The sequence below is a fragment of the Acinonyx jubatus genome, chromosome A3, assembly GCF_027475565.1.
Source record: "Acinonyx jubatus isolate Ajub_Pintada_27869175 chromosome A3, VMU_Ajub_asm_v1.0, whole genome shotgun sequence".
Classification (NCBI taxonomy): domain Eukaryota; kingdom Metazoa; phylum Chordata; class Mammalia; order Carnivora; family Felidae; genus Acinonyx; species Acinonyx jubatus.
Window position 1 is genome coordinate 23,450,227 of NC_069388.1, and position 26,118 is coordinate 23,476,344.

The 26,118-nt window shown below is 40.8% G+C and overlaps 2 protein-coding genes across 2 annotated transcripts in view; one reads left to right on the forward strand and one right to left on the reverse strand.

Annotated features, from left to right (window-relative positions):
• Window positions 1–277, reverse strand: part of MMP24 (matrix metallopeptidase 24) — a 45,112-nt gene extending 44,835 nt beyond the window's left edge. Inside the window, exon 1 of the mRNA XM_053200040.1 lies at window positions 65–277. Coding sequence (XP_053056015.1) covers window positions 65–262 — 198 coding nt within the window. The 5' untranslated portion in view covers window positions 263–277. The remainder of the gene's footprint in view (window positions 1–64) is intronic.
• The window catches only part of EDEM2 (ER degradation enhancing alpha-mannosidase like protein 2), a 120,336-nt gene that overhangs the window by 40,169 nt on the left and 54,049 nt on the right, over window positions 1–26,118 (forward strand). The gene's annotated exons all lie outside the window — the stretch shown is intronic.

A 26,118-nucleotide genomic window follows, 5' to 3' on the forward strand; every position in this document is an offset into this window, starting at 1 on the left:
GCGCCGCCCCCCGCCCTGCCCGGAGGCCCCGAGCCCGCGCCCCGGCCCGGCGCGCCAGCCCCACCTGCCCGGCGAAGGGCGCCTCCGCCTCGGCCGCCCGCGCCGCCGCCGCCGCCGCCGCCCGCGCGGCGCCGGGGAGGCAGCAGAGCGCGGGCAGCAGCAGCAGCAGCCGCCCGGGGACCCGCCAGCGGCTCCAGCGCGGGGCCCGGCCCGGCGGCGGCTGCGGCCCCGGCACGGCGCGGCCGCCCCGGCTCCTCGGCATCCCCGCGGCGGGGCCCGGCCGCCCGGCTGCGATGGCGGCGGCGGCGGCGGCGGCGGCTCCGGCCGGGTCCTCCCGCTGCAGCCGCTGCGGAGCCGCCGAGTCACGGCCGCGGACACGCGCCCGGCCCGCCTGTCTTCGCCGCCGCCGCCGCCGCCGCCGCCGCCTCGGCCGCCAGCGCGCCCCCGCCTCCGCGCGCCCCGCCCCGGCGGGGGGCGGCCAGGGGCACCAGGGCAGCACCCGGGCTGGACCGCGGGGGCGGCGGCTCCGGGCCACCCCTGGGGCACTGGCCGGGGAGCGGCGCCAGGGAGGGGTCTCAGCGGCCAGAAGAACAGCTCTGGAGGGAGGGTCCAAAGGGATGGAACTGAAGGCGGGGGTCTAGGGGCAGCTCTGAGGGAGCGGGGAGAGGCTAAATAAATAGTCCCAGAGATAGAACCACGCGATAGCGATGGCTCTGGGGAAGATATACTGGGTTGGGGGTCCGAAGCCAAAAGACTAACCCTGAGGGACAGAGTTTGAGGGGGTGGCACTGGAGAAGGGGAGTCTGGGAGACAGCCATGGGGGAGGGGACTGAGGAGATGGCCCGGGGTGACGGCGGGGGTGGCCCTGGAGGAGAAGGTCTGAGAGGGTGGCCCGGGAGAAGGGAGGGGTGGGAGGGTGAGAAACCGAGGAATAGATTTGAGGAGTGTTTTGGGGAGCAGCCCTGGGAGACATTAGATGAAATTAAGGTGAAGTTCATTTCCTCACTGCCAACGTTTCCCCCCCGCCCCGCCCTAACCCCAAGTTGGAGAGAGATCAACCAGTTGAGAAGATCATCTTTCATCCAAAATAACCTATATGTATTGAACACCTTATATATATATATATATACACACACACATATGTATATGTATATATACACACATATATATGTGTGTGTATATGTATATATATGTACACATGTACATGTGTACGTATGTATATATGTACGTATGTATGTATATATGTATATATATGTATATGTATATATATGTGTATATATATACACACACACATATATATGTGTGTATATGTGTGTATATATATATACACACACACATATATATGTGTGTGTATATGTGTGTATATATATATATACACACACATATATATGTGTGTGTATATATATGGCTTTGGACTACTTGGGACTTAAAGAGAGAGAGAGAGGAGAGGTTGACTCCCTGAAGTGTAGAGGTTTACAGTCTGGTGAGAAAACCTAAGTGCAAAGAAAAGGCAGCAAACACCAAGTGTTAAAAAGGATACAGGCAGGTGCTCCAAGGGTCAGGAGAGACTTGGGGGACAGAAATCAGGAAAGGTGTTATGGAAGGGTGGGACTCCAGGCCTTGAAGGAAAGCTGGATTTAAATAAAGGGAGGGGAATGGAGAGGAGGGCATGTCAGGTAGGAAGATCAAAGTGTTTAGGATGTGGTTGGGGTGGTAGAGGTAGATGCTTTCTCTGGAGCACAGGGTTCCTATAGGAAAGTGCCGGGGAGGTGAGGGAAGTAGAAGACTGACTCCCAGGACAATGAATTTGGGAAGTGAAATGGGGGGGGGGGGGTGGGCGGTGATTGAAGGCTTTTTTAAACAGGATGGTGTGTGGAAAATGGAGTTTTATGGTTACGTGGTAATTTGGAGGTGTGGAAAGGGAACAAGCTTTAGAATGAGACCTATGTTCAAATATCAGCCCTTCCATTTTTATAAAATAATGTTGATATTACTGCACAAGATTGCTCTGAAGATGATGTACTTGGTACTTAATAAATGGTCCATATTAGTTCCCCTTCCAGTGTACAGAATAATGACCAGAGGAAGCAGAGAAATTAGTTGGGGACAACTGCACTAGTCTAGGCATAAAGAAATAATGATGAAAATAATAATTAACATCTATTAAATGCCTAGTATGTATTAAACATTGGGCTAAGCCCTTTACTAGATTATATCTCATTTAATCCTCATAAATAAATTCTATGAAATAGACACTATTCATTATTTTTATTATTCACTATTATTGTTACCCCCAACTTAGAATGAGAAAGTGGAAGCTCTGAATAAGTTTGCCAATTTTATTTTATTTTCTTGAGTTTGCCAATTTTGTATGATCGTAAGTGGCAGAGGGGAAGCCTGACCTCAGAACACTTTTTTTTCCCCTAGGATAGGGTTGGGGGAAGAGTTAAGAGACATTGGGCCAAAAACGAAGGAAAGGGGTTTGGAGTAATGACAAGTCCAGGGAGATGAATGGTAGTGTCTTCACAGAAATAGAGGTGTCAGAAGGAGAAAGATGCCAAAGGGTTTTAGGCATGCAGAGACTGAGGCAGCCACCAGATCCCTGAGAGGGTATAGGAATGAGTTTGGACGACAGTGGGGAATGGATATTTTAGAAACCCCAAGGTCAATATGATAGTAGAAACTGAAAGATTGGAGTAGAAAAACCAAAAAGCTGTGGACCCTGTGTTGAGACATACATATTCAGTCTAAAGAGTGCTCAAAAGATTAAGCACTCACGGTTGTGGAGTATATGGGAAGAGGGAGGAGCATTTCAAGGAGAGGAGGAGGAGTTGGCAGAATCAGGGAGATCACAGAGATTGAAGACTGCATGCACACCATTGAATTTCCTGCTCACAGTCTTGCAGGGAGATAGAGACATAACAAGTCATGTGGTTTCATGCTAAATTATGACAGAGATAGGGAACAGAGTGTTATGGAAACATTGAGGAAAGAGCAACAAATTACTCAACGTTGGAAGCTTTGGGAGAAGGTGCATTCCAGAAGGAAGAAATAGTACATTCAAGCCAGACACCAGGGATGGTAGACATAGGTGACAGTAGGTAGTTTATGATAAAAAGGGAAGAGATTGGTATAAATGAATGGATGCTCATAAAATATAACCCTAAGGTAGGTCCCTAGTAGAGAAGGTCTGGAGACCATTCTGAAGCCAGCCCAAGAAGAGGTTTGGAGGTTTCAGAGTAATACCATCAGATGGAATCACCAGGGCACTGACTTCTCTTTTCCCTTTTTTCATGGAAAAGACACAGGACTTAGAGTTAAATACGACGGTTCAATATTGGCTGTCCCTAATTTGTAGTGCACCTTTGGGCAAGTCATTTCATCTCTTTGAGCCTCCATTTCCTTATTTGTAAAGTAAAACTAATGACCCTGCCCTCTCTGCTTCATGAAGAGAGACCACATGAAGGGTTCGGATTCACTTTGTAAACTATATAGTCAACTGAGCAGATATTAGGAGAAATGTAGATATTGCTAATCTTATCAGGAAGTATCTGTACCAGAGCTCACCATAGGGAAACTAGATTCCTTTCTCCCTTCACCTCCTCTCTTATTTCTTTATTCGACAAATACTTATTAATTATCTTTTGGGTGCTAGCTGGTCTGAGGATACAAAGAAGATTAGCTTCCAGTTGCCTCCTTTAGAAAGATAGTCATCTGGGGAGATAGACATAAACATAGCAAGAAGTTAGCATAATATGTGCTATAAGAGAAAAGAAAAATATTATGAAAGTAGAGAGAAAGGAATAGCTAACTGTCAGAGATGGCAGGAGGTGAGAGGGGCCTTGAATGACCAGCAGGAATTTGCTGTATAGAGTGCGAAAGGAACTGTATATCCAAAGGCACAGATACATACGAATGCCACGCTAAGGATTTTGGACTTTATGCTCTAGGCCAGCAATTCTCAGAGTGTGATTGAGACCCTTTCAGGGGGTCTCTGTGATATCAAAACTATTTTCATAACAATACTAAGCATTGTTTGTCTTTTTTAACTCTCGTTCCTCATGAGTGGACTGTGTGATCTTTCAGAGGCTTTCATAACAGATTGCAGAAGTAGATGTGAGAATACAACTATCTTCCATTAAGTCACACATTAAACAGGTTTTCAAAAATGTAAAGCAATCCCACTCTTCTCACTAACTTTTTTTTGTTTTGGAAATCATAGCTATTTTTCATAAAAGCATTACTTAAGTTGACAGGTTTGTTATTATAAGTGAATTAATATGTAAATCTTTTAAAATTTCTCAGCTTTGATTTCTAGTGTGGTGATGATCAATAGATATAATCCACATAAACAAAAGCTCTTTGGAGCCCTCAATAGTTTTTAAGAGTATAAAGGGGATCCTGAGATTAAAAGCTTTGAGAACCCTGTTATAGACAGCAGATGCTCACTGAAGGGTTTTGAATAAAGGAGAGACATGATAACATTTCAACAAATTGTTCAACAATTAATTTATTAAACATCTCGATGTGCCTGGCATGATTCGAGGTGCTGGGATAGAGCAGTAAACAAACCAAATCAAACTCCCTGTTTTCACAGAACTTACATTATACTGGTGTGACAGGCAATAAACACAAATAATTAATATATATAGTATTTTAGATAGGAATAGCTGTTGAGAAAAGCAGGGAACTAGGATATGAAAGCTGAAAGGTATGTGTATGCATGTGCATGTGTGTGTAATTGTGTAATTTTGGATAGGGTGGACAGGGAAGATCTCAGTAAGAAAGTGGGTTTTCAGTAAAGACCTGAAGGAACAAGGGAGTGGACCATGCAGGTTTCTGGGAGAAATGAATTCAGGCAGAGGGAACAGCAAGGGGAAAAGTTCTGAAGCAAGAGCCTGCCTGGCAAGTTGGAGGAACAAAATGGAGACCAGTGTGGTGGAGTGGAAGAAAAGTGAGAGTATTAGGAGATGAAGGTTATGGAACGGGAGCACAATACCTGAGATAAAAAGGCCAATGGAAGATTTTGAGAATAGAAGAGACATCTTCTGGCTTACCTTTAACAGAACCGCATTGGTTGCTGCACTGAGAGCAGGTTGAAAGGCTAAAAGCAGAAAGGTTAGCTCGGCGGCCATTGCAATAATCCCGATGCAGGACGATGGTGGCTTGGACCAGAGTCCAAGTGGGGATGGGAGATACAGTTGGATTCTTGATAGATTTTGAAAGTAGAGTTGACAGAATGTGACAATGGATGAATATGAGGTATGAGAAAAAAAAAAGAAGAATCAGGTGACACCAAACATTTGAGTAACTAGAAGAATGGGATTGTTACTATCTGACACAAAGAAGCCTGCAGGAAGGACAGGTTTGAAGAGAACTATTGAGAGCTTGGTTTTGGACATATTAAGTAGAAGATGTCTATTAAACACCCAAGCGGATGTGGCAAGTAGATGGTTTCATATGCGGGTCTGACTTCAGAAAGGAGGTCTAGACTGGAATTATGAATTTGGGGTTTCTCAGAATAAAGATAATATTTAAAAGCTGAGGGATCAGAAGCAATTACTCAGGAAATGAGTGTAGGTAGAGAAGAGTTGTGATGACTCAATCCTGGGGGAAATCTAATATTTAAAGGTTGGGAAAATGAAGAAGAATCAAAAAGACACTGAGAAGGAATAGGCAGAAGAAGAAAACCAGGATTGTGAGAAATCCTGGAGACCAAATGAAGAAAGTGTTTTTTTTTTTAAATTTTTTAACGTTTATTTATTTTTGAGACAGAGAGAGACAGAGCATGAACGGGGGAGGGTCAGAGAGAGAGGGAGACACAGAATCCGAAACAGGCTCCAGGCTCTGAGCGGTCGGCACAGAGCCCGACGCAGGGCTCGAACTCATGGACCGCCGAGATCGTGACCTGAGCCAAAGTCGGACGCCTAACCGACTGAGCCACCCAGGTGCCCCATGAAGAAAGTGTTTTAAAGAAAAGGGAGTAATCAACTGTGCTAAATGCTGCTTACAGATCAAATCATATGAAGATTAAGAAGTGGTAATTGGATTGACCAATGTGGAGCTGTTGGTGATCTTGAGAAGAGCAGTTTTGGTGGCTTGTAGGGGTCAAAAATCTGATTGGGAGTAAATTCAAGAGGGTGGTGCAGTAGAGGAATTGAAAATGTTGAGTACATATACCCTTTCCAAGGAATTTTGCTACAAAGGGAAGAATATGTAGCAGCTGGAGGAGAAAGTAGAGTCGAAAGGGGGTTGTTTTTGTTTGTTTTCATCATGGGAGAAATCATGTTGAAACACTGACCGAGAATGATCCCCTGAGAGGGGGAAATTGATGCTGCAGGGGAGAGGAGAAGATGGCAGAAGCGATGTCCATGAATACGCAGGCACACAAGTGGAGAGGTTGACTGTGTGTTAGGAGAATTCATCCACAGTAAGAGGGAAGAAGCGAGCCTTTAGCAGTGTAAAGTTGGTACCAGTGCAGAGAAGAGATTAGAGGGGAATTTGCAATTATTGGTTACTTACTTTTTGTCCAGCTTGTGGAGGATGCTTTCCTCACAACAGTCCTCATGTACGAGGGAGGTGAATGATAAGGCTGTTGCAACAAGGCAACATAAGTCAAGAACGGAACCAAAACTCCTGAAGCTCCAAGACACTGTGGAACTTTGTCTGTTTCTAGATCACACTGGCTTCTTGTTACCAATATCAGAATGCCTTCCGTTCAATGACAAAGATTCTTTGCTTGACCAGACTTTAGTCAGGGTTCTAAACCTTCTCCTGGGCCCATCTATGCACTTCCTTGTAAAAATCTAATTTTAGCAAGAACCCTGCTAAGTCAGTTTAACTAGAACCCCTCCCCCTTTGATATCTGATCACCTTGATATGTGATCAGGTCTTTCATCCTCCACCGTCTCCCAGATAATGTCTGGTCACCCTGGCTTGTCTTCAGCAAAAATCCTGTTAGGTCTGTTTAACCAGAATCTCCCTTACCCCTGATGTTTCTTCTTAGTAATTTTCCATCACTTGACCCTCATCCTGCTCCTTGACTATATATCCCCCTTTTGCCCATGCTGTATTCAGAATAGAGTCTAATTTCTCTCCTCCACTGCAAAATTCCATTGCAGTGGAACCTATACCTATGGTGATACCCCCCTTTCCACAAATAAAGTCTTCCCTACCATGATTGAACAAGTATCATTGAATATTTTCTTCCTTAATGTAGGTTAGGAGGAAACTGACCTGCTAGCTCAACTCTCTATCTCTAGGGTAGAGACTCTTGCTTCTCCTAGAGGCAGGTAACAGTTGAGTGGTCACAAGTCTGCAGCACTGGACAGCCCTTGGTGCTGGAGTGCCCTACGCCTGAAGCCAGACAAATTTACTCAAAAGATAAAGCCAAAAAGAAAATATAGGAATAGAGAAAAGTGATGTCCTCATTTGGGATCTGAAAGGAAATAGAGACAGGAGGCTGGAGAGCACCATCCAGATCAGGAAATCGCCTTGACCCCTCTCCTTCCTCTGAATTCCCACTGTGGCATCTGACACATAATGAGGGCTTATATGTGCAACACAATTTATCTACATTACCTCACTTAATCCTCACAACCATCCTATGAGGTAGATTCTAAGGAAAGGGTGAGAAGAAGAGTGATTTACCCAATAACACACTAGAAAAGAGCAAAATAAAAAAAAAAAAAAACCAAACCAAAAACCCAAGTGTCTGACACTAACGCTTAAGTCCTTAACTCCTTACACCTTTGCCCATTCATTAATTACCTCAAGAATTCTATAAACATTACTAAGCAGCCATTCTGGAAGGTACTGTGGTGAATGAGATAATGTTCAGGTAAAAGAGCTGAGACTTGAGCACATATGACCACAAAGATGGTGACAAATAACCATGACACTTTACAACATCCTATAGGATTTCAGAAGGGAGCGAGGTCACTCTGGCTGGGGAAAATTGCAGAGCTCAAGGAAGGCTTCAAAAAGTGGCATTTGAGATGAACTTATGTAAACAGATCGTGTCTTTTAAACTAATTGTTTTATCTGCAATATATGCTGCACATTACCACGCATAAGCAATAAAGACTGTGAAGTTTTAACTGGCAGAGATGGGAAGGTGAAAGCATGGAGGAAGGAAAAGTTCTGATTGTTCAGGATGTAGGGGAGGCCCAGTTCAACTCCTCGCCTCTGTCTCACATCCAGCCTCAAAACAAATGACTTAGGGGTATTTTCCACTTATGAATGTATTCAGAGTGATGACAGCCAATGAAACCCTATGAGGCTATTTAAAAAGTGAATTATTATTTTTTTAGTTTTTAAAAAATGTTTTATTTATTTTTGAGAGAGAAAGAATTAGCGGGAGATGGGCAGAGAGAGGGAGAATCTGAAGCAGGTTCCAGGCTCTGAGCTGGAACTCTGAGCTGGGTTCCAGCACAGAGCCCGACATGGGGCTTGAACCCATGAACTGTGAGATCATGATCTGAGCCAAAGTTGGACGCTTAACCGACTGAACCAACCAGGCACCCCCAAAAATGAATTACTTTATGAACTAATAGGAAATTATTTCCAAAATGCAATGTTAAATAAAAAAAAAAGCAAGGTTCAGAATACAGGCTAGAGTATGCTACTATTTGTGTGAGAGTGGGGAACAAATGTGTGTGTGTGTGTGTGTGTGTGTGTGTGTGTGTGTGCACTTGCTTGTTTACACATAAAATATGGAAGGATACCCAGGGCGCTGATAACAGTAATTGTCTTCCAGGAAGGGAACTATGTGGCTGGGGAACAGGATGACAGGGAAATTTTCCACTGCCTACATTTTTGTGTCCTTTAACTTTTTAACTATGTGGATGTGTTATCTATTCAAAAAATAAGCAAATACAAGTTGAACTTTTAAAAAGTAAGTGTAATAGTCTCCAAAGGCCTTTCCCTGAAAAGAGGGCATATATTGTAATATAGTAGAAAGGAAAAGCAGTTCATTTAGGTGGGCAGTTTCAAAACTTCAGGCCTTAATCTGTATGGCAAAAAATTTATATATATATATATATATATGCACATATATATAAAGTTACTATATGGTAATTACTATAATGTATTACTATATATAAAAATATAACTATATATAATTACTATACATAGTAATAAAGTATATAAATAAACAATAAACTAGGTAATATATTTACTATTAATTTTCTTAACATAAGACATCTTTTAGAAACCAGTAAGAAGGGGTGCCTGGGTGGCTCAGTTGGTTGAACATCTGACTCTTAATTTCAGCTCAGGTCATGATTTCAAGGTTTGGTTCGTGAGTTTGAGCCCCACGTTAGGCTCTGTGCTGAGAGGACAGAATCTGCTTGGGATTTTCTCTCTCTCTCTCTCTCTCTCTCTCTCACTCTCTCTCTCTCTCTTTCTCTGCCCTTCCCCCACTCATGTGCACACACTCTCTCTCAAAATAAATAAACATTAAAAAAAAAAAAGGAAACCAATAAGAAAAGGACCCTATAACCCAGTTCAAAATTGGCAAAGGACAAAATGTGCTTCATGTTAACAGAAATGTAAATGGAATTATAATCTACTGTATAAAAAATAACCAACCTCATGTTTTCTTTGAGAGAGAGAGGGCACAAGTGAGCAAGGGGCAGAGAGAGAGTGAGAGAAATGGGGCTCACCCAGGGCTCGTGTTTTACCGGAAGCAGGGTTCACATTCACCCATTCACAAGAAACAGGGCTTGAGCTCCCCGGAAAGGTGGCTCAAACTCACCCAATGTGGGACTGGAGCTCAGGAACTGTGAGATCATGACCTGAGCCAAAGTCAGATGCTTAATGACTGAGCCACCCAGGCACCCATAATCAACCCAACCTCATTTGTAATTAAAGAAAGGCAAATTAGAACAATGAGCTCTTGCTTTCTCACTGACAAGACTGCAAATATCAAAAAGTTGGATGTTACAGAGTGTTAATGAAGGTATAATAAAAGTACTGTTGGAAGGGATATAAACTGGTATCCTTTCTTTGGAGCGCAAATAAGCAATGCCTGTCAAGCTTGAAAATGAGCATACTTTTGGCTCATCAATTCTAATTTTGAGAATTTATCCTAGATAGATAATCTTTATACATGAACAAAGACAAATGTACAAAATTATTCATTCCAGCAGTCTTTGTAATTACAAAAGATCAAAATCAACCTAAATATTTTCTAATCAGAGATACTGCTACATCTAAACAGAGGAACACGAGGTAGGTGTTGAAAAGAACAACGTGGATCTGTATTGCTGTTGTGACAAGATCTTAATTTAGCCCCTCATTATCTCTTACTTGGACGACAGGAATAGCTTCTCGACAGGTCTCCCTGCTTTCGTCTTGTCCCCTTGCAGGACCTACTACATAATTGGTGGGACCCAGTGCAAAATGAAAATGCAGGGCCTTTGGTTAAAAAAATATTAAGAATCCCAAGATAGTGACAGCAGAGCATTGGAACATGGGTGGGAGCCTTTCTAAGAGCGAGTCCCTGGGTGACTGCTGAGGTCGAGTGCTTCCTTCACACTGGCTCTGAGAATGGCATGTTGCTCCTTCTACATGAACCACCTTTCCACCATCATCTCTTTTTCTTTCCTTTTTAAAAAAATTTTTATTACATTTATTTATTTTTGAGAGACAGAGTGAGACATAGTGAGAGTGGGGGAGGGGCAGAGAGAGAGGGAGACACAGAACCCGAAGCAGGCTCCAGGCTCTGAGCTGTCAGCACAGAGCCTGATGCGGGGCTCGAACTCACAAACCGTGAGATCATGACCTGAGCCGAAGTCAAATGCTCAACTGATGGAGCCACCCAGGCGCCACTCTTTTTCTATCTTGATGCACTACGTGCCTATCAAGAAATAATTCAAATGTGATCTGCTTTGGGAAATTTTCCTTGAACGCTCTCACTCAAGACATTCTTTCTTCAGTGCTCCCCCAGCTCTTGCACAGAGCCTTATTCACTCTTCCTTACAGTGTATTACAACTATTTGTTTACAAGTCTCTCTCCCTGAGGGGAGCCTGGCTGGCTCAGTAGATGGAGCGAGTGACTCTTGATCGTGAAGTTGTGGGTTGGAGCACCACATAGGGTGTAGAGATTATTTAAAAATAAAATCTCTTTTTGGGGGGCGGCTAGGTGGCTCAGATGGTTAAGCATCTGACTCTTGGTTTTAGCTCAGGTCATGGTCTCGTGGTTCGTGAGTTAGAGCCCCACATCGGGCTCTGTACTGACAGCTTGGGATTCTCTCTCTCTCTCTCTCTCTCTCTCTCTCTCTCTCTCTCTGCCTCTCCCCTGGTTGTGCTCTCTCTCTCTCTCTCTCAAAATAAACAAAAAAAATCTTTTTAAAAAATGTTGATTTATTTTCAGGGAGGAGGGACAGAGAGAGAGGGAGAGAGAGGACCCCAAGCAGACTCCATGCCCAGCAGAGTGTGAGATCATGACCTGAGCCGAAACCAAGAGTTACACACCTAACCAACTGAGCCACCCAGGTGCTCCTAAAAACCAAAATCTTAAAATAATAATAATAATAATAATAATAATAATAATAATAATACGTCTCTCCCTGAGCTTCTCCAGGGCTTGACCTGTGGCTTATGATTTTTTTTTGGTAATATTAGCGCCTCACTCATTGCCTAGCACATGTGATTTGAGAGAATGAATGAGTTGGAGTGGATAAGTTTGGGTGGGTGTGCTAATTAGTCATATTGCTTCACAGTTACACCTTATCTTTGTGTTGCTAAATCTGGCTGGACTCAATGCATAGAGGCCAGCAGGCCCTGATGGCTGGCTCTTGCTTCTGGGAGCCATGATATAGCTTCAGATGATCCCTTGGAGTGGTGGAATATGCCTGAGCCTGAAAGCACTTGAAGGATTCCCCCCAAACTGCCCACATGTATCTCTGAAGCATAAATGCCTTATAAACTTTAGGCATTTAAAATGGAGGTCTGTAGGGGCACGTGGGTGGCTCAGTAGGTTGTGTCCGACTTTGGCTCAGGTCGTGATCTCACCATTTGTGGGTTTGAGCCCCACCTCGAGCTCTGTGCTGACAGCTCAGAGCCTGGAGCCTGTTTCAGATTCTGTGTCTCTCTCTTTCTCTCTGCCCCTCCCCTGCCCATACTCTGTGTGTGTCTCTCTCAAAAATAAATAAACATTAAAAAAAATTAAAAATAAAATAGGGGTCTGTAAACGAAAATATAAGCAAAATAAAAAATGAAATGAAATGAAATGAAATAAAATAAAATAAAATAAAATAAAATAAAATAAAATAGGGTTCTGATTTCATCAGGGCCAGCCGGCTCCAACAGTCAGTTCCAGATTCCAAGTACCTGATAGTAGTTTTAGATTGTCCCTAATCCTTTGCAAATCTGGCTTTCAAATGGAGGTATGCAATACCCCTATGATACACAAAGATTTCCCAAGAGATAGTCATGCAGTCTTGTCAGTGAGAAAGCAAGAGCTCATTGTTCTAATTTGCCTTTCTTTAATTACAAATGAGATTGGGTTGATAGTTTTAAGGGAATTAATATCTATACCCTCAACTTCCTTATGTACTCTACCTGAGAAAGTTCCTGAGGATGAGGCTCTGAGCCAGATTTTCCTCCTTAATTGTAGTTCTGCTAGTTTTCATAAGAAAGCTGTATCTCTGGCCCACCCTGAATCTTACAAATGTACGTTGCCTGGGGTAATAAAAAGAATCTTGGAGGCGACAAAGGGACAATTAAAAATATCAGTTTCAGGGAAAACATCTTTTAATTACAGGGTGACATCATTTATCAAAATTATTTTGGGTGGTATGTGCAAAAAAGAGTATGAGGACCACCGCTCTAAAGCAACACACTACAGTGGCCTCTGGAGGATTTTCTAGGAGAACCTGGCCTGGTTCTCTCAGACCCCAGGCCTCTGAAACCGGGCCTCAATTTCACCAGGCCAGACAGGTAAATAACTTCTGCTTGATTTTTTCATAACCTCTACCACAGTGGACAGTCTCCCTCTTGAAACACACGCTCCCCTTGCTTTGGCACTATCATGCTCTCCTGATTTTCTTTTCCTTCCTGCCTCTCTGGCTCTTTATCCCAAGTTTCCTGGTCTTGTTCCATCTCCTCCAACTGGACTTAAAAACATTTTTTTTTTAATTTGAGAGAGAGAGAGAGAGAGAGAGAGAATGTATGTGAATGGGGGAGATGGGGCAGAGGGAGAGAGAATCCCAAGCAGGTTCCACACTCAGCGTGCAGCCTGATGCAGGGCTCGATCCCACAAGCTTAAGCCGAAATCAATAGTCAGATGCTCAACCAACTGAGCCACCCAGGTGCCCCAATATATTTATTGTAGTTTTTTTTATTTTTTATTTTTTTAAGTAGGCCTCACGCCCAGCATGGAGCCCCATAGGTGCTTGAACTCAAGACCCTGAGATCAAGATCTGAGCTGAGGTCAAGAGTCAGATGCTTAACTGACTGAGCCACCCAGGTTCCCCTAGCAACAGGACTTTTAAATCTACGAGTCTGTCACAGTAGTCATAAGCCCTTTTATCTTTCTGTTCTTTTCTTACCAAGAGTTTTCATCCATTACCACAATTTCAAATACCATTTGCTTATTCCACATCTATACCTGAATGTCTCACAGGGTTTCCAAACTGCAAAAGGCCAAAGCCAAGTTCACATTCTTTCCATGCAAAATCCCACCTTTCTCTAGGCTTCCCCAACTTAGTAACTGCCCAGCTCGTGCCAGAGACCTGAGAGGCACCTGCAATACCTCCTCCATAGCCAATGAATAATCTACTCCTACGGATTACACTTCATGCAAGATTTCCCTGATCCTCCCACTAGGCTACACACTGCTATACGCTGCTACGGCACCTTGTACTTCATAGTACTCATCCAAATTGTAATTACGTAATTATTTGTGTAATTCCATCTCCCTGTCTATATCATAAGCTCCACATGCACAAGAACCATGTCTGTCTTTTTTTCTGGCACATGGTAAGATCTCAATAAATATCTGTTAAGTTAACAAATGTAAACTCTCAGATTGTGACAACGGTGTGTTGTGTGTCCTTGCAATTTAAGCATCTAATGCTGTGTGCACGGTAGGGGGCAGCAGAGTATAGATAATGGAGAGAGTACAGGCCTCTGTAGGAAAAAACTAACTGGGTAAAAATCACTTAACCTTTCTGAGGCTTTATTTCCTTCTCGGAAATCAGAGCTAATTCTCCTTTTCTTGGATCAAAAGAGATAAGTGGTTATAAAAGGGCTTTAGTGCCAAATAGGAGGGAGTGTTGTCAGACTCAGTTATGATAATTGTCTGTTGAATAAGAGGCAAAGGAAGAGGATCTTGTTTACACTATGGGACGGATGTGAGCAGAGACTTGACAGGATCAGAAGAGAAAAAATGAAAGCTCAGGGAAGACACTGGATTAAGTCCAGAGCCAGCCGGAGGCAAAACTGTGAAGTCAGCACAGTGTGTCCCTGGCATGCTCTCATCTCTTCTCCCTGATCGCTACCCTCCCGCCCCCAGCTGCAGCCTTTAGTGCCCTGTGGCTGTGCTATGCTGCAGACCTTTCTTTCCCTTTCCTCCTATGAGAACACATCTGTTCTGTGTCCTGGACCCTTGGAGGCCTGCTCACTGCCATCCACAATGACAGCTAGTTAGCCCAATGAATGGATCCCTGCTAACGTGCCAATGACAGGTAGTGTGTTATTTTTCCACTCCCAATAATAGAAGCTGGACCTTCTTGAGACAGAAACCTAGTCAAAAAGAATAAATTGACAATGATGAAATTTCAGGTTCTATGGAATAAGAGGAAATGAAAAGTTAACATGGATTATGGCAGTCCTAATCTTGGGCTCCAAGAAAAATAATTGTACAAATACAGAATCTGTTAGATGTGACTTGATACTAATTTGAGGAGAAAAATGAAAAACTTTTTTTAAAATTCATATATAGATAGATAGATATTTATGTAACTTAATTGTAATTTACATTAGTAAAATTCACTTTCTGGTGTAGAGTTCGATGAGTTTTGAGAAGTACACAGTCATATAAACACCACAATCAAAATACGGAATAGTTTGTCCTTCCCCAAAAATGTCCATGTGGTACCCCTTTCTGGTCAAAATCTTCTCCCCCACTTAGGTAAGTCCTGCAACACTGATGTGTTCTCTGTCCCTACAATCAAATTTATCAAGTATTCCTTTTATGAATTTCACTTTAATGTTGCATTTAAGAATTCTCTCTAACCTAAGGTGACAATGATTTTTCTCCTTTGCTTTCTTCTAAAAGTTCCATAGATTTCCATTTAGGTCTATGATCCATTTCAACTGAATTTTTAAAATAAAAAGTGTAAGGTATAGGCCGAGGTTTACATTTTTGCAACTGTACAATTACTCTAGCTGAAAAGATCTTTCCCCATTGCACTTTGGTAAAAAAATTCAATTGGGCATATTTGTGTCAATCTCTCTCTGGACTCTCTATTCTGTTCCATCCATCCATGTGTCTATCCTTTTGCCAACACCACATTGCTTTTATTAGTATATAACGGTAGTAAGTCTTGAAATCAAATAGTGTGAGTTCTCCAACATTGTTCTACTTTTCCAAAATTGTTTTAGCTCTCCAGTCCTTTTGGCTTTCCATATAAATATTAGAATCAACTTATTGATATCTATAAAAATCCGGGCTGGGGCACCTGGGTGGCTCAGTCAGTGAAGCGTCCGACTTCGGCTCAGGTCATGATCTCATGGTTCATGAGTTCAAGCCCTGCATCAGGCTCTGTGCTGACAGCTTGGAGCCTGGAGCCAGGCTGTTCCAGATTCTGTGTCTCCCTCTCTCTCTGCCCCCCTGCCTCGCTTGCACTCTGTTGGTCTCTCTCTCTCAAAAATAAACATCAAAAAAAAAAAAAAAAATCCCTGCTGGGATTTTGATTGGGATTATGTTGAATCTGTGTTTCAGTTTGGGGAAAATTGACACCCTAAATTGAGCCTTCTAATCAGTGAACATGATCTGTTGCTCCATTTATTTAGGTCTTCTTTGATTTCCTTCATTGGTATTTTATAGTTTGCAGCATAAAGATCTGTCATATATTTTGTTCTACTTATTCCTACATATTTCATTACTTTGGTGCAATCATAAATTATATTGTTTGTTTATTTTAGGTGCTTTTTTTCAAATGTTTATTTATTTATTTTTGAGAGAGAAAGAGAGAGAGAGAGTGCGAGCATGAGCAGGGGAGAGGCAGAGAGAAAGAATTCCAAGCAGGCTCCTCACTGCCAGCATGGAGCCTGATGTGGGGCTCGAATTCAAGAACCATGAGATCGTGACCCCAGCAGAAATCAAGAGTGGGATGTTTAACCAACTGAACCACCCAGGCACCCCTATGTTGTTTATCTAATTTTGTTTTACCATTGCTTGTTGCCGAGATACAGAAACACAATTGACTTTTATATTATGACTTTGTATCCTGTGACTTTGCCAAACTCATTAACTAGTTCTAGGAGGGTGTTTTTTGTTTTTGTTTTTGTTTTTTAGTTTATTTATTTATTTTGAGAGAGAGAGAGGGAGAGAGAGAATCCCAAGCTGTCAGCGCAGAGCTCAACTCAGGGCTTAAATCCACAAACCGTGAGATCATGACCTGAACTAAATCAAGAGCTGGGCACTCAACTGACAGCCACCCAAGCACCTCTCTAGGAGTTTTTTTGCAGATTAAATAGAATTTTCTACATAGACAATCATTTTTGGCTACTAATAGAGACAATTTTATTTTTTCCTTTGGCTACTAATAGAGATAATTTTGTTTCTTCCTTTCCAATTCATATGTCTTTTTCATTCCCTGCCTGGCCTTGTTGCATTAGTCAGAACTTTCTGGATAATATTGAATAGGAGTGGCAAGAGTGAACATCCTTTTGTGTTCCCAATTTTGGGAGAAAACATTCAGGCTTTTACCATTAGGTATGATGCCTTTTTTGTACATGCCCTTTTCCCCCCCTGAGGTGAGAGAAGTTTCCTTCTGTTCCTAATTGTGGAGAGATTTTATCATGAATAGATGTTGAATTCTGTTAATGCATTTTCTTCATCAATTGAAATTATCAAGTTTTTTTTCTTCTTTTCATCTGTCAATATGGTGAATTACATTCATTGATTTTTGAATGTTGCAGATTTGGGGCCAGCAAACTAGGGTAAAACCACAGGCAAGTCAGGAGAACAAAGGAGGGAATGTTACTTTATACAGAAAAAGGATGAAGTTGTGAGAGATTGCTTTGAAGTAAAGTCCATTTGAGGAAAATGAGAGTTCAGGGTGGTGATGATTTCTCATTGGCTGAGTTGCGGCAGTTTCTCACTGGCTGAACTATTGCTGGGCCAGGAGAAAATCTTCCTTCCTCTTGCTGGAGTAGTAAAGCAGGCTTCCTCCTGCTGGGAATGCATGGTATGTCTCTTCATGTTGAGGTCTGCAATTGACAATGAGTTGGTAAGGGGTGAGAGCTCCCCCTGCTGGTCTCCTGGCTCCTTATTTATTTATTTTTAAATTTTATTTCATTATTTTTTTAAATATAATTTATTGTCAAATTGGTTTCCATACAACACCCAGTGCTCATCCAAACAGGTTCCCTCCTCAATGCCCATCACCCACTTTCCCTTCTCTCCCACACCCCATCAACCATCAGTTTGTTCTCAGAATTTAAGAGTCTCTTATGGTTTGCCTCCCTCCTTCTCTGTAACTGTTTTTTCCGCCTTCTCCCCATAGTCTTCTGTTAAGTTTCTCAGGATCCACATATGAGTGAAAACATATGGTATCTGTCTTTCTCTGCCTGACTTATTTCACTTAGCATAATACTCTCCAGTTCCATCCACGTTGCTACAAATGGCCAGATTTCATTCTTTCTCATTGCCAAGTAGTATTCCATTGTATATATATATAAACCACATCTTCTTTATCCATTCATCAGTTGATGGACATTTAGGCTCTTTCCATAATTTGGCTATTGTTGAAAGTGCTGCTATAAACATTGGGGTACAAGTGCCCCTATGCATCAGCACTCCTGTATCCCTTGGGTAAATTCCTAGCAGTGTATATCCCTTGGGTCATATGGTAGATCTATTTTTAATTTTTTGAGGAACCTCCACACTGTTTTCCAGAGCGGCTGTACCAGTTTGCATTCCCACCAACAGTGCAAGAGGGTTCCCGTTTCTCCACATCCTCTCCAGCATCTATAGTCTCCTGATTTGTTCATTTGAGCCACTCTGACTGGTGTGAGGTGGAATCTCAGTGTGGTTTTGATTTGTATTTCCCTGATGAGGAGTGATGTTGAGTATCTTTTCACGTGTCTGTTGGCCATCTGGATGTCTTCTTTAGAAAAGTGTCTATTCATGTCTTCTGCCCATTTCTTCACTGGATTATTTGTTTTTCAGGTGTGGAGTTTGGTGAGTTCTTTATAGATTTTGGATACTAGCCCTTTATCTGATATGCCATGTGCAAATATCTTTTCCCATTCCATCAGTTGCCTTTTAGTTTTGTTGATTGTTTCCTTTGCAGTGCAGAAGCTTTTTATTTTGATGAGGTCCCAATAGTTCGTTTTCACTTTTAATTCCCTTGCCTTTGGAGATGTGTCGAGTAAGAAATTTCTGCGGCTGAGATCGGAGAGGTTTTTTTTCTGCTTTCTCCTCTAGGGTTTTGATGGTTTCCTGTCTCACATTCAGGTCCTTTATCCATTTTGAGTTTATTTTTGTCAATGGTGTAAGAAAGTGGTCTAGTTTCGTTCTTCCACATGTTGCTGTCCAGTTGTCCCATCACCATTTGTTAAAGAGACTGTCTTTTTTTCCATTGGATATTCTTTCCTGCTTTGTCAAAGATTAGTTGGCCATACATTTGTGGGTCCAATTCTGGAGTCTCTATTCTATCCCATTGGTCTATGTGTCTGTTTTTGTGCTGATACCATACTGCCTTGATGATTACAGCTTTCCTGGCTCCATTTTAAATGAGGTTTCATTCAGTTTCACAAGATGGACCAGGAAATGAGAATAATATCTGCCTTCTTTCCTAATAAATGTGTTGGGTGGATCAATACATTTTTTAATGAGATAATAGAATAAAAGTGTGTCTGTAACTATAAAATTGTATATAAAGTGAAGGATTAGTAATAGTAGTAGTAAACTGAGATTGGATGAAATAGCATCCTTTCTCAAAAATCTTGAGTTCAGTCATTCTTCCAGCCATTTATTGTCTATCTTCTAAATCCCTGTCACCGTTCTAGATATTAAGGATAGGAAGATAAACGAGGGCAGTGTTTCCCTACAGGAAATAGTTACCCTATATAGTTAGCCTATAGAATTAAGTATAACTTCTTAGCATGCCATTCTTAATCTGGTACCCAAATGTCTCCTTTCATCTCCCACATTTCCTTATATAAACTTAACTTAGAGCAGCCATATCAGACCATTTATCATCCCCAAACATATGGTGCACTTTCACCCCTTTGCCTTTGTGCTGTTATATCAGTCCAGAATCCACTCATTATTCACTTATTGAACAAATATGTACTGGGCTCTTTCCTTATGTTAGGTATTATGCTCAATGTCAGGAACATGTTGATATATATTATTCTTCCCTCAAAGATCTTAGCCTAAGAGGGGAGAAACATCTTTCTCCTTTTCACCTAGTAAAATTTTCTTTCTTCAAGGCTCAGATGAAATATATGGCCTCTGTATAGCTTTCCCTGATCCCTTTTCCTCAGTACATAGCTTATAGCTACTTTGTACTTTTCTCATTCCTTCTGTGTTAAAATGACATGGTTTGTATGCCTCTTCCTCTGGACTATGAGCTCCTGGGGGGGGGGGAATCATGTTTTACCCCTTTCTGCATCCCTGAGAGCAGTTAGCACAATGTCTTGCATCCATCACATAGGCCTCAGCAACAGTTGGCCGAATTGGATACAAAAACCTAAACCTCAGGACACCTGGCAAGAAGTACAAAATCAAGAGATACACATTGAGCTAAATTCAAAGGTGGCGGAGTACAGTAAGCCAAGCCACCCAGAAGGAGATTTTTAGATTACACTGGGGAGCCACTTGTTTAGATTTATTCCAGATTTGTTTATTTCTTGTGTAAACTCCAACATGACCTCCAGTAGTCTGTCTGTCAGGGGACAGGCTTAAGCCAAATATTCTGAGGTCATTCCAGGAAGAAGAAGGGCACTTCTAGGACACTTACAGGTGCCCAAATGCCAGCTGTCTGGACTTAGGAACTTAGAATCCTAGTTATCAGAGCTGGAAGGTATTGTAGAAATTACAAATTCCTGGGGCACCTGGGCGGTTCAGTTGGTTAAGCTTCCAAGTCTTGATTTTGACTCAGGTCCTGATCTCTCAGTTCCATGAGATTGAGCCCCACATTGGGCTCCGTGCTGACAGTATGGAGCCTGCTCGGGATTCTCTCTCTCCCTCTCTCTCTCTGCCCCCTCCCCCCAAATAAATAAATGAATCTAAAAAAAATTACAAATTCCCTTTCAGAGAGGGGCACTGACTTATCATCCAAGGTCACACAGCTATGAACCAATATTTATATGTATAAGCATGGGCAGATGAACTTTTCATTCTCTATTTGGTTGTACAATGTCCTGGAAATGAGGATCACACCTCTTGCCCTAAAAGGTCAAGAGTTAGTCATCCCACTGTTTTCCTGACTCTTTACCTCTCCTGCTTTTGGACGTGGACATGAACTTTTCAGAGAATCCTGGCAAGTAATCCTGCTACCCCTACAACCTATGACTCTCGCCCCCTCCCAGAGCGTGGTGTTGCAGCAATAGCTCAGGAACAAAAGTCAGAAGACTCGAGCTCTAGTTCCAGTTATTATTTTTTTTAATGTTTATTTATTTTTAAGAGAGAGAGAGAGAGAGACAGAGTGCGAGTGCGGGAGGGGCAGAGAGAGAGGGAAACACAGAATCTGGGGCAGGCTCCAGGCTCTGAGCTGTCAGCACAGAGCTCAATGCGGGGCTCAAACTCAAGAACTGTGAGATCATGACCTGAGCTGAAGTTGGACACTTAACCGACTGAGCCACCCAGGTGCCCCTCTAGTTCCAGTTCTTATACCAGCTAACTGTGGAACCTTGGACAAGCTGCTTAGTCTTTCCCAGCTTCAGTTTCACCATCAGTATAAGAGTGTTCAGGTCTAATATCTTATAAGTTTACCTCCTTATTCTCCCTGTGGACACAGTGGAAGATTAATTGGACTGTGGACTGAGAAAGCACAAAGAGGGAATTAACCGACCCCAACCTAACTCCAGAGACTGTTTTTTTTTTTAATAATTATTAACATTTTTTGATGGTTACTGATTTCAGCAGCTTTGCTTACTTTCTTCATATTCAAGATGGTTTTACTGTTATCACCTTGTAACATCTTTGAGATATAATTCACATACTGTAAAATTTATCCATTTAAAATATGCAATTCAGCGTTTTAAAAACTATGTTCAGAACCATGTATCCATCATAATATGTTTAGAATATTTTCATCACCCCAAAAGGAAACCCTGTGCCCTTTAGCAGACACTGTCTGTCATCACTCCATACCTCCAGCATGAGGCATCACTAATCTGCTTTCTATATCTATGGATTGCCTATTCTGGACATTTCATGTAAGTGGAATCTTACAAGATGTGGTTTGTTGTGACTGGCTTCTTCTTTCACTTACAATGTTTTCAAGGCTCGTCCATGTTGTAGCATATATCAGTACTTCATTCATTTTGGGGCTACATAATATTCCATTGTATGAATGTACCACATTTTGTTTATCTATTCATCAACTGATAGACATTTGCAGTGTTTCCATATTTGGCTGTTATGAATAATGCTGCTATGAACATTCACGTACAAGTATTTGTGTAGACATATGTTTTCCATTCTCTTGAGTATGTAACAAGAGTGGAATTGCTGAGTCTTATACTAGCTCTATGTTGAATTTTTTAGGAACTGTCAAATGTATTCCAAAATGGCTATACCATTTTACATTCCCACCAGCAATGTATGAGGATCACTTTCTGCACATTTTTGCCAACACTTATTATTGTCTATCTTTTTTTATTATAGCCATTCTTGATGGTGTGAATTAGTACCTCATTATAGTTTTGATTTGCATGTAATGATGTTGAGCATCTTTTCATGTGCTTATTGGTCACTGGTATATCTTGAGAAGTGCCAGTTCAAATCCTTTGCCTATTTTTAAATTGGGTTATTTGTCTTTTTATTGTTGTGTTGTAAGAGTTCTTTATATATTCTGGGTATTAGATCTTTATCAGATATATGATTTACAAATATTTTCTTCTATTCTGTGGGATATCTTTTCTGTATATTCTGTGAACCACAAAAGTACTTTTATTTTGGTGAAGTCCAATTTATCTATTTTTTTCTTTTGTTGTTTGTGCTATTTGTATCAGAGCTAAGAAACCATTGCTTAATCTAAGACAAATGTTTACAACTATGTTTTTCTTTAAGAGTTTATGCCTTCTTCTTCAAAAAGATTTTATTTTTTAAATTTCTTTTAAAAAATGTTTAAAATTTTTTTTTTATTTTTGAGAGACACGCACAGAGAGAGAGAGAGAGAGAGAGAGGAAGGCAGAGACAGAGACAGAGTGCGAGTGGGGGAGGAACAGAGAGGGAGACACAGAATCCGAAGCAGGGCTCGAATTCACCAAGCACAAGTTCATGACCTGATCTGAAGTCGGATGCTTAACCGACTGAGCCATCCAGGTGCCCCCCAAAATATTTTATTTTTAAGTAATCTCTACACTCAGCATGGAGCTCAAACTCACAACCCCGAGATCAAGAGTTGCATGCTCCACTGGCTGAGCTAGCCAGGTGTCCCAAGAGTTTTATGGCTTTAGATCATATATTTAGGTCTTTGATCCATTTTGAATTGGGATTCTAACTTCCATCTTTTGCATGGTGATAACTAGTTGTTCCAGCAACACCTAGATGATTCCTTCTCCATCAAATTGTCTTAGCATCTTGTAGAAAAATCAGTTGACCACAGATGTAAGGGTTTATTTCTGGAGTCTTAGTCCTATTCCATTGATCTATATGTTTGTCTTTATGCCAGTAGAACACTGTGTTGATCACTGTAACTATGTAGTAAATTTTAGAATCAATAAGTATGAGGCCTCAGATTTTTTGTTTGTTTGTTTGTTTGTTTGTTTTCTTCAAGACTTCTTTGGGATCTATTCTGGATCCCTTGCACTTCCATATGAACTTCAGGATCAGCTTATTGATTTCTGCAAAAAAAGGCAGCTGGGATTTTAATAGAAATTGCAATGAATCTGTAGATTAGTTTGGGAAGAATTGCTGTCTTAACATATTAAGCCTATGGTCAATAAATACAGGATATTTTTCCATTTATTTATCTTTAATTTCTTTCAATAAGTATTTGTATTCAGTGTACACATCTTACACTTTTGTTAAGTTTATTCTCAAGTTTATAATATTTTCATGTTATTGTAAATGGAATTCTTTACATTTCATTATTGGATTGTTCAGTGCTAATGAATAGAAATACAATTGATTTTTAAGTATTGGTATTGTATCCTGCAACCTTACTAAACTTTTTTGTTAGATCTAACAGGTTTGTTTTTATTTTTGTTTTTGTAGATTCTTTAGGATTTTCTATATACAAAATCATGTCATTTCTGAATGGGTATACCTTTACTATTTTTCTTTCCAATTCAGATGGCTTTTATTTCTTTTTCTTGCCTGAGTGCTCAGGCTACAATCTCTAATATAGTACATGTCGAAATCAAGTAGAAAGAGCAGAAATCCTTGTCTTGTTTCTGATTCTAGGGGGAATGTTTCAATATGATGTTAGTTGTAGGGTTTTAGATAACTTTTATCAGGTTGAACAAGTTCCTCTGTATCCCTAGTTTGTTGAGTATTATCATCATGATAGGGTATTGAATTTTATCAAATGTTTTTTCTGCATCTATTAAGATGATCATATGGGTTTTGTCCTTTATTTTATTGATATGGTGTGTTCTATTCATTGATTTTCATATGTTGAACCAACTTGGCCTCCCTAGGATAAATCTCACATGATTACAGTGTTTAATACCTTTCATTTATTGCTGGATTCAACTTGCTAGCATTTTGTTAAGGATTTTTGTGTCTATGTTCATGAGATATTTGTGGCTGTCTTCTGATGTCTCTATAGGGTTTGGTGTCAAGGTAATACTGGCCTCATAGAATGTCCTGGAAAGTGTTCCCTCCTTTTTTTATTTTTTGAAAGATTTTATCAAAGATTGATGTTAATTCTTCTTGAAATGTGATGGAATTCACCAGTGAGGTAATTTGGGCCTGGGTTTTTCTTTGCAGAAGTTCTAAAATTACTAATTCAGTATCTTTATTTGTTGCACATCTACTTAGATTTTCTATTTCTTCTGCATCTGTGTCTTTCTAGGAACTTGTCCATTTCATCTAAGTTATCTAATTTGTTGCCATATAATTTTTTGTAGTATTCCTTATAATCATTTTTATTCTCTAATGTAATTTCTGTAATATTTTTGTAATTTGATCTTCTCACTTTTTTATTGGTAAGTCTAGCTAAAGTTTTGCCAATTTTATTGATCTTTCAACAAAAGAGGTTTTGTTGATTTTCTTTATTGTTTTTCTGGACTCTATTTATTTATTTGCTCTAATACTTATTATTTCCCTTCTTGATTTAGGTTTAGATCATTCCTCTTTTTCTACCTTCTTTAGGTGGAAGGATAGGTTATTGATTTGAGATATTTCTTCTTTTTAATATAGGCACTTACAGCTATTCCCCCTAATGTTGCTACATATCATAAAGTTTCCCTTTTCCCCTCTTGCAGCTAAGGCAAAGTCTTGATCATTTGGACATTCCCACCAGGACGTTGAGTCTTGAACAAATAGTGTAAAAACAAAACAAAACAAAAACAAACAGGGGACAGAGTAGAATTCACTTAAGATGGCAGCATGCAATGGTGATGTAGTGGTTCCAGCTGTGGTATACTTAACTAGACCATTCCTCTGTTGTGACTTTGGTTGAGATTCCTGGTTCTATTTTCTGAGCTTAATTAGCTGGCCTTCCTATCAAACTGAGGATTACTTGACGACCTTCCAATATATTTACTTCCTCCTTAAGTTGGTAGAGTTGGTTTCTGTTGCTTGAAACTAAGAATCTTGGCATACCATTTAGGTAAGGGTTAGGGAGAAGGAGAAAACAGAGGTCTTTCATTTTTCTCTTTGTCAAACTTTCTTTGTAAATCTCTGTGTTGCTAGTATTGTTGTATTACTTCTGTCATTTAAGGGGAGCCTGGGTCGCTCAGTCGGTTAAGCATCTGACTCTTGGTTTCCTCTCAGGTCATGATCTTATGGTTGTGAGATCCAGCCACATGTTGCACTCTATACTGACAATGTGGAGCTTGCTTGGGATTCTCTCTCAACCTTTCTTTCTGCCCCTCCCCTGCTTGTTCTCTCTCTCTCTCTCTCTCTCTCAAAATACACAAATAAACATTTTTAAAAATATATGCTTTTAGGGGTGCCTGGGTGGCTCAGTTGGTTGAGCATCCAACTTCAGCTTGGGTCTTGATCTCATGGTTCTTGAGTTCGAGCCCCACATGGGGCTCTCTGCTTTTAGTACATAGCCCACTTTCGATCCTCTGTCTCTGTCTCTCTGTCTCTCTCTCTGCCGCCCACCCCCCCCTCAAAAATAAATAAAAACATTTAAAATATATATATGTTTTTAAAATTGATAATCTAAAGCACAGTTGGATGAAGAGAAGTGGTGGGATATACAATTTGAAAATTAGGATAAGACCAGATTATACAAGGCCTTGAATGCCATTTTAAGGATTCTGAAGTTAGCTCAGTAAGTATTGGGAATTTACAAAGTGGAACAATGATGACATGATCAGATCTATGTTTGCTTTTTTAAATTATTATTATTTTTTATTTCCATGTAGATGAATTAGAACTCAGAGAAATTAGAAACCAGGAGAATAGTTAGGAGGAGGCTACTGCTATGGTCCAGATATAAGATTGAGAAAATTTCTCAATCTGGAGAGAGAAAAAAAAAGAAAGAAGAAGAAAAGAAAGGAAGATTGTCAGTCACAGTTTGGATTTTC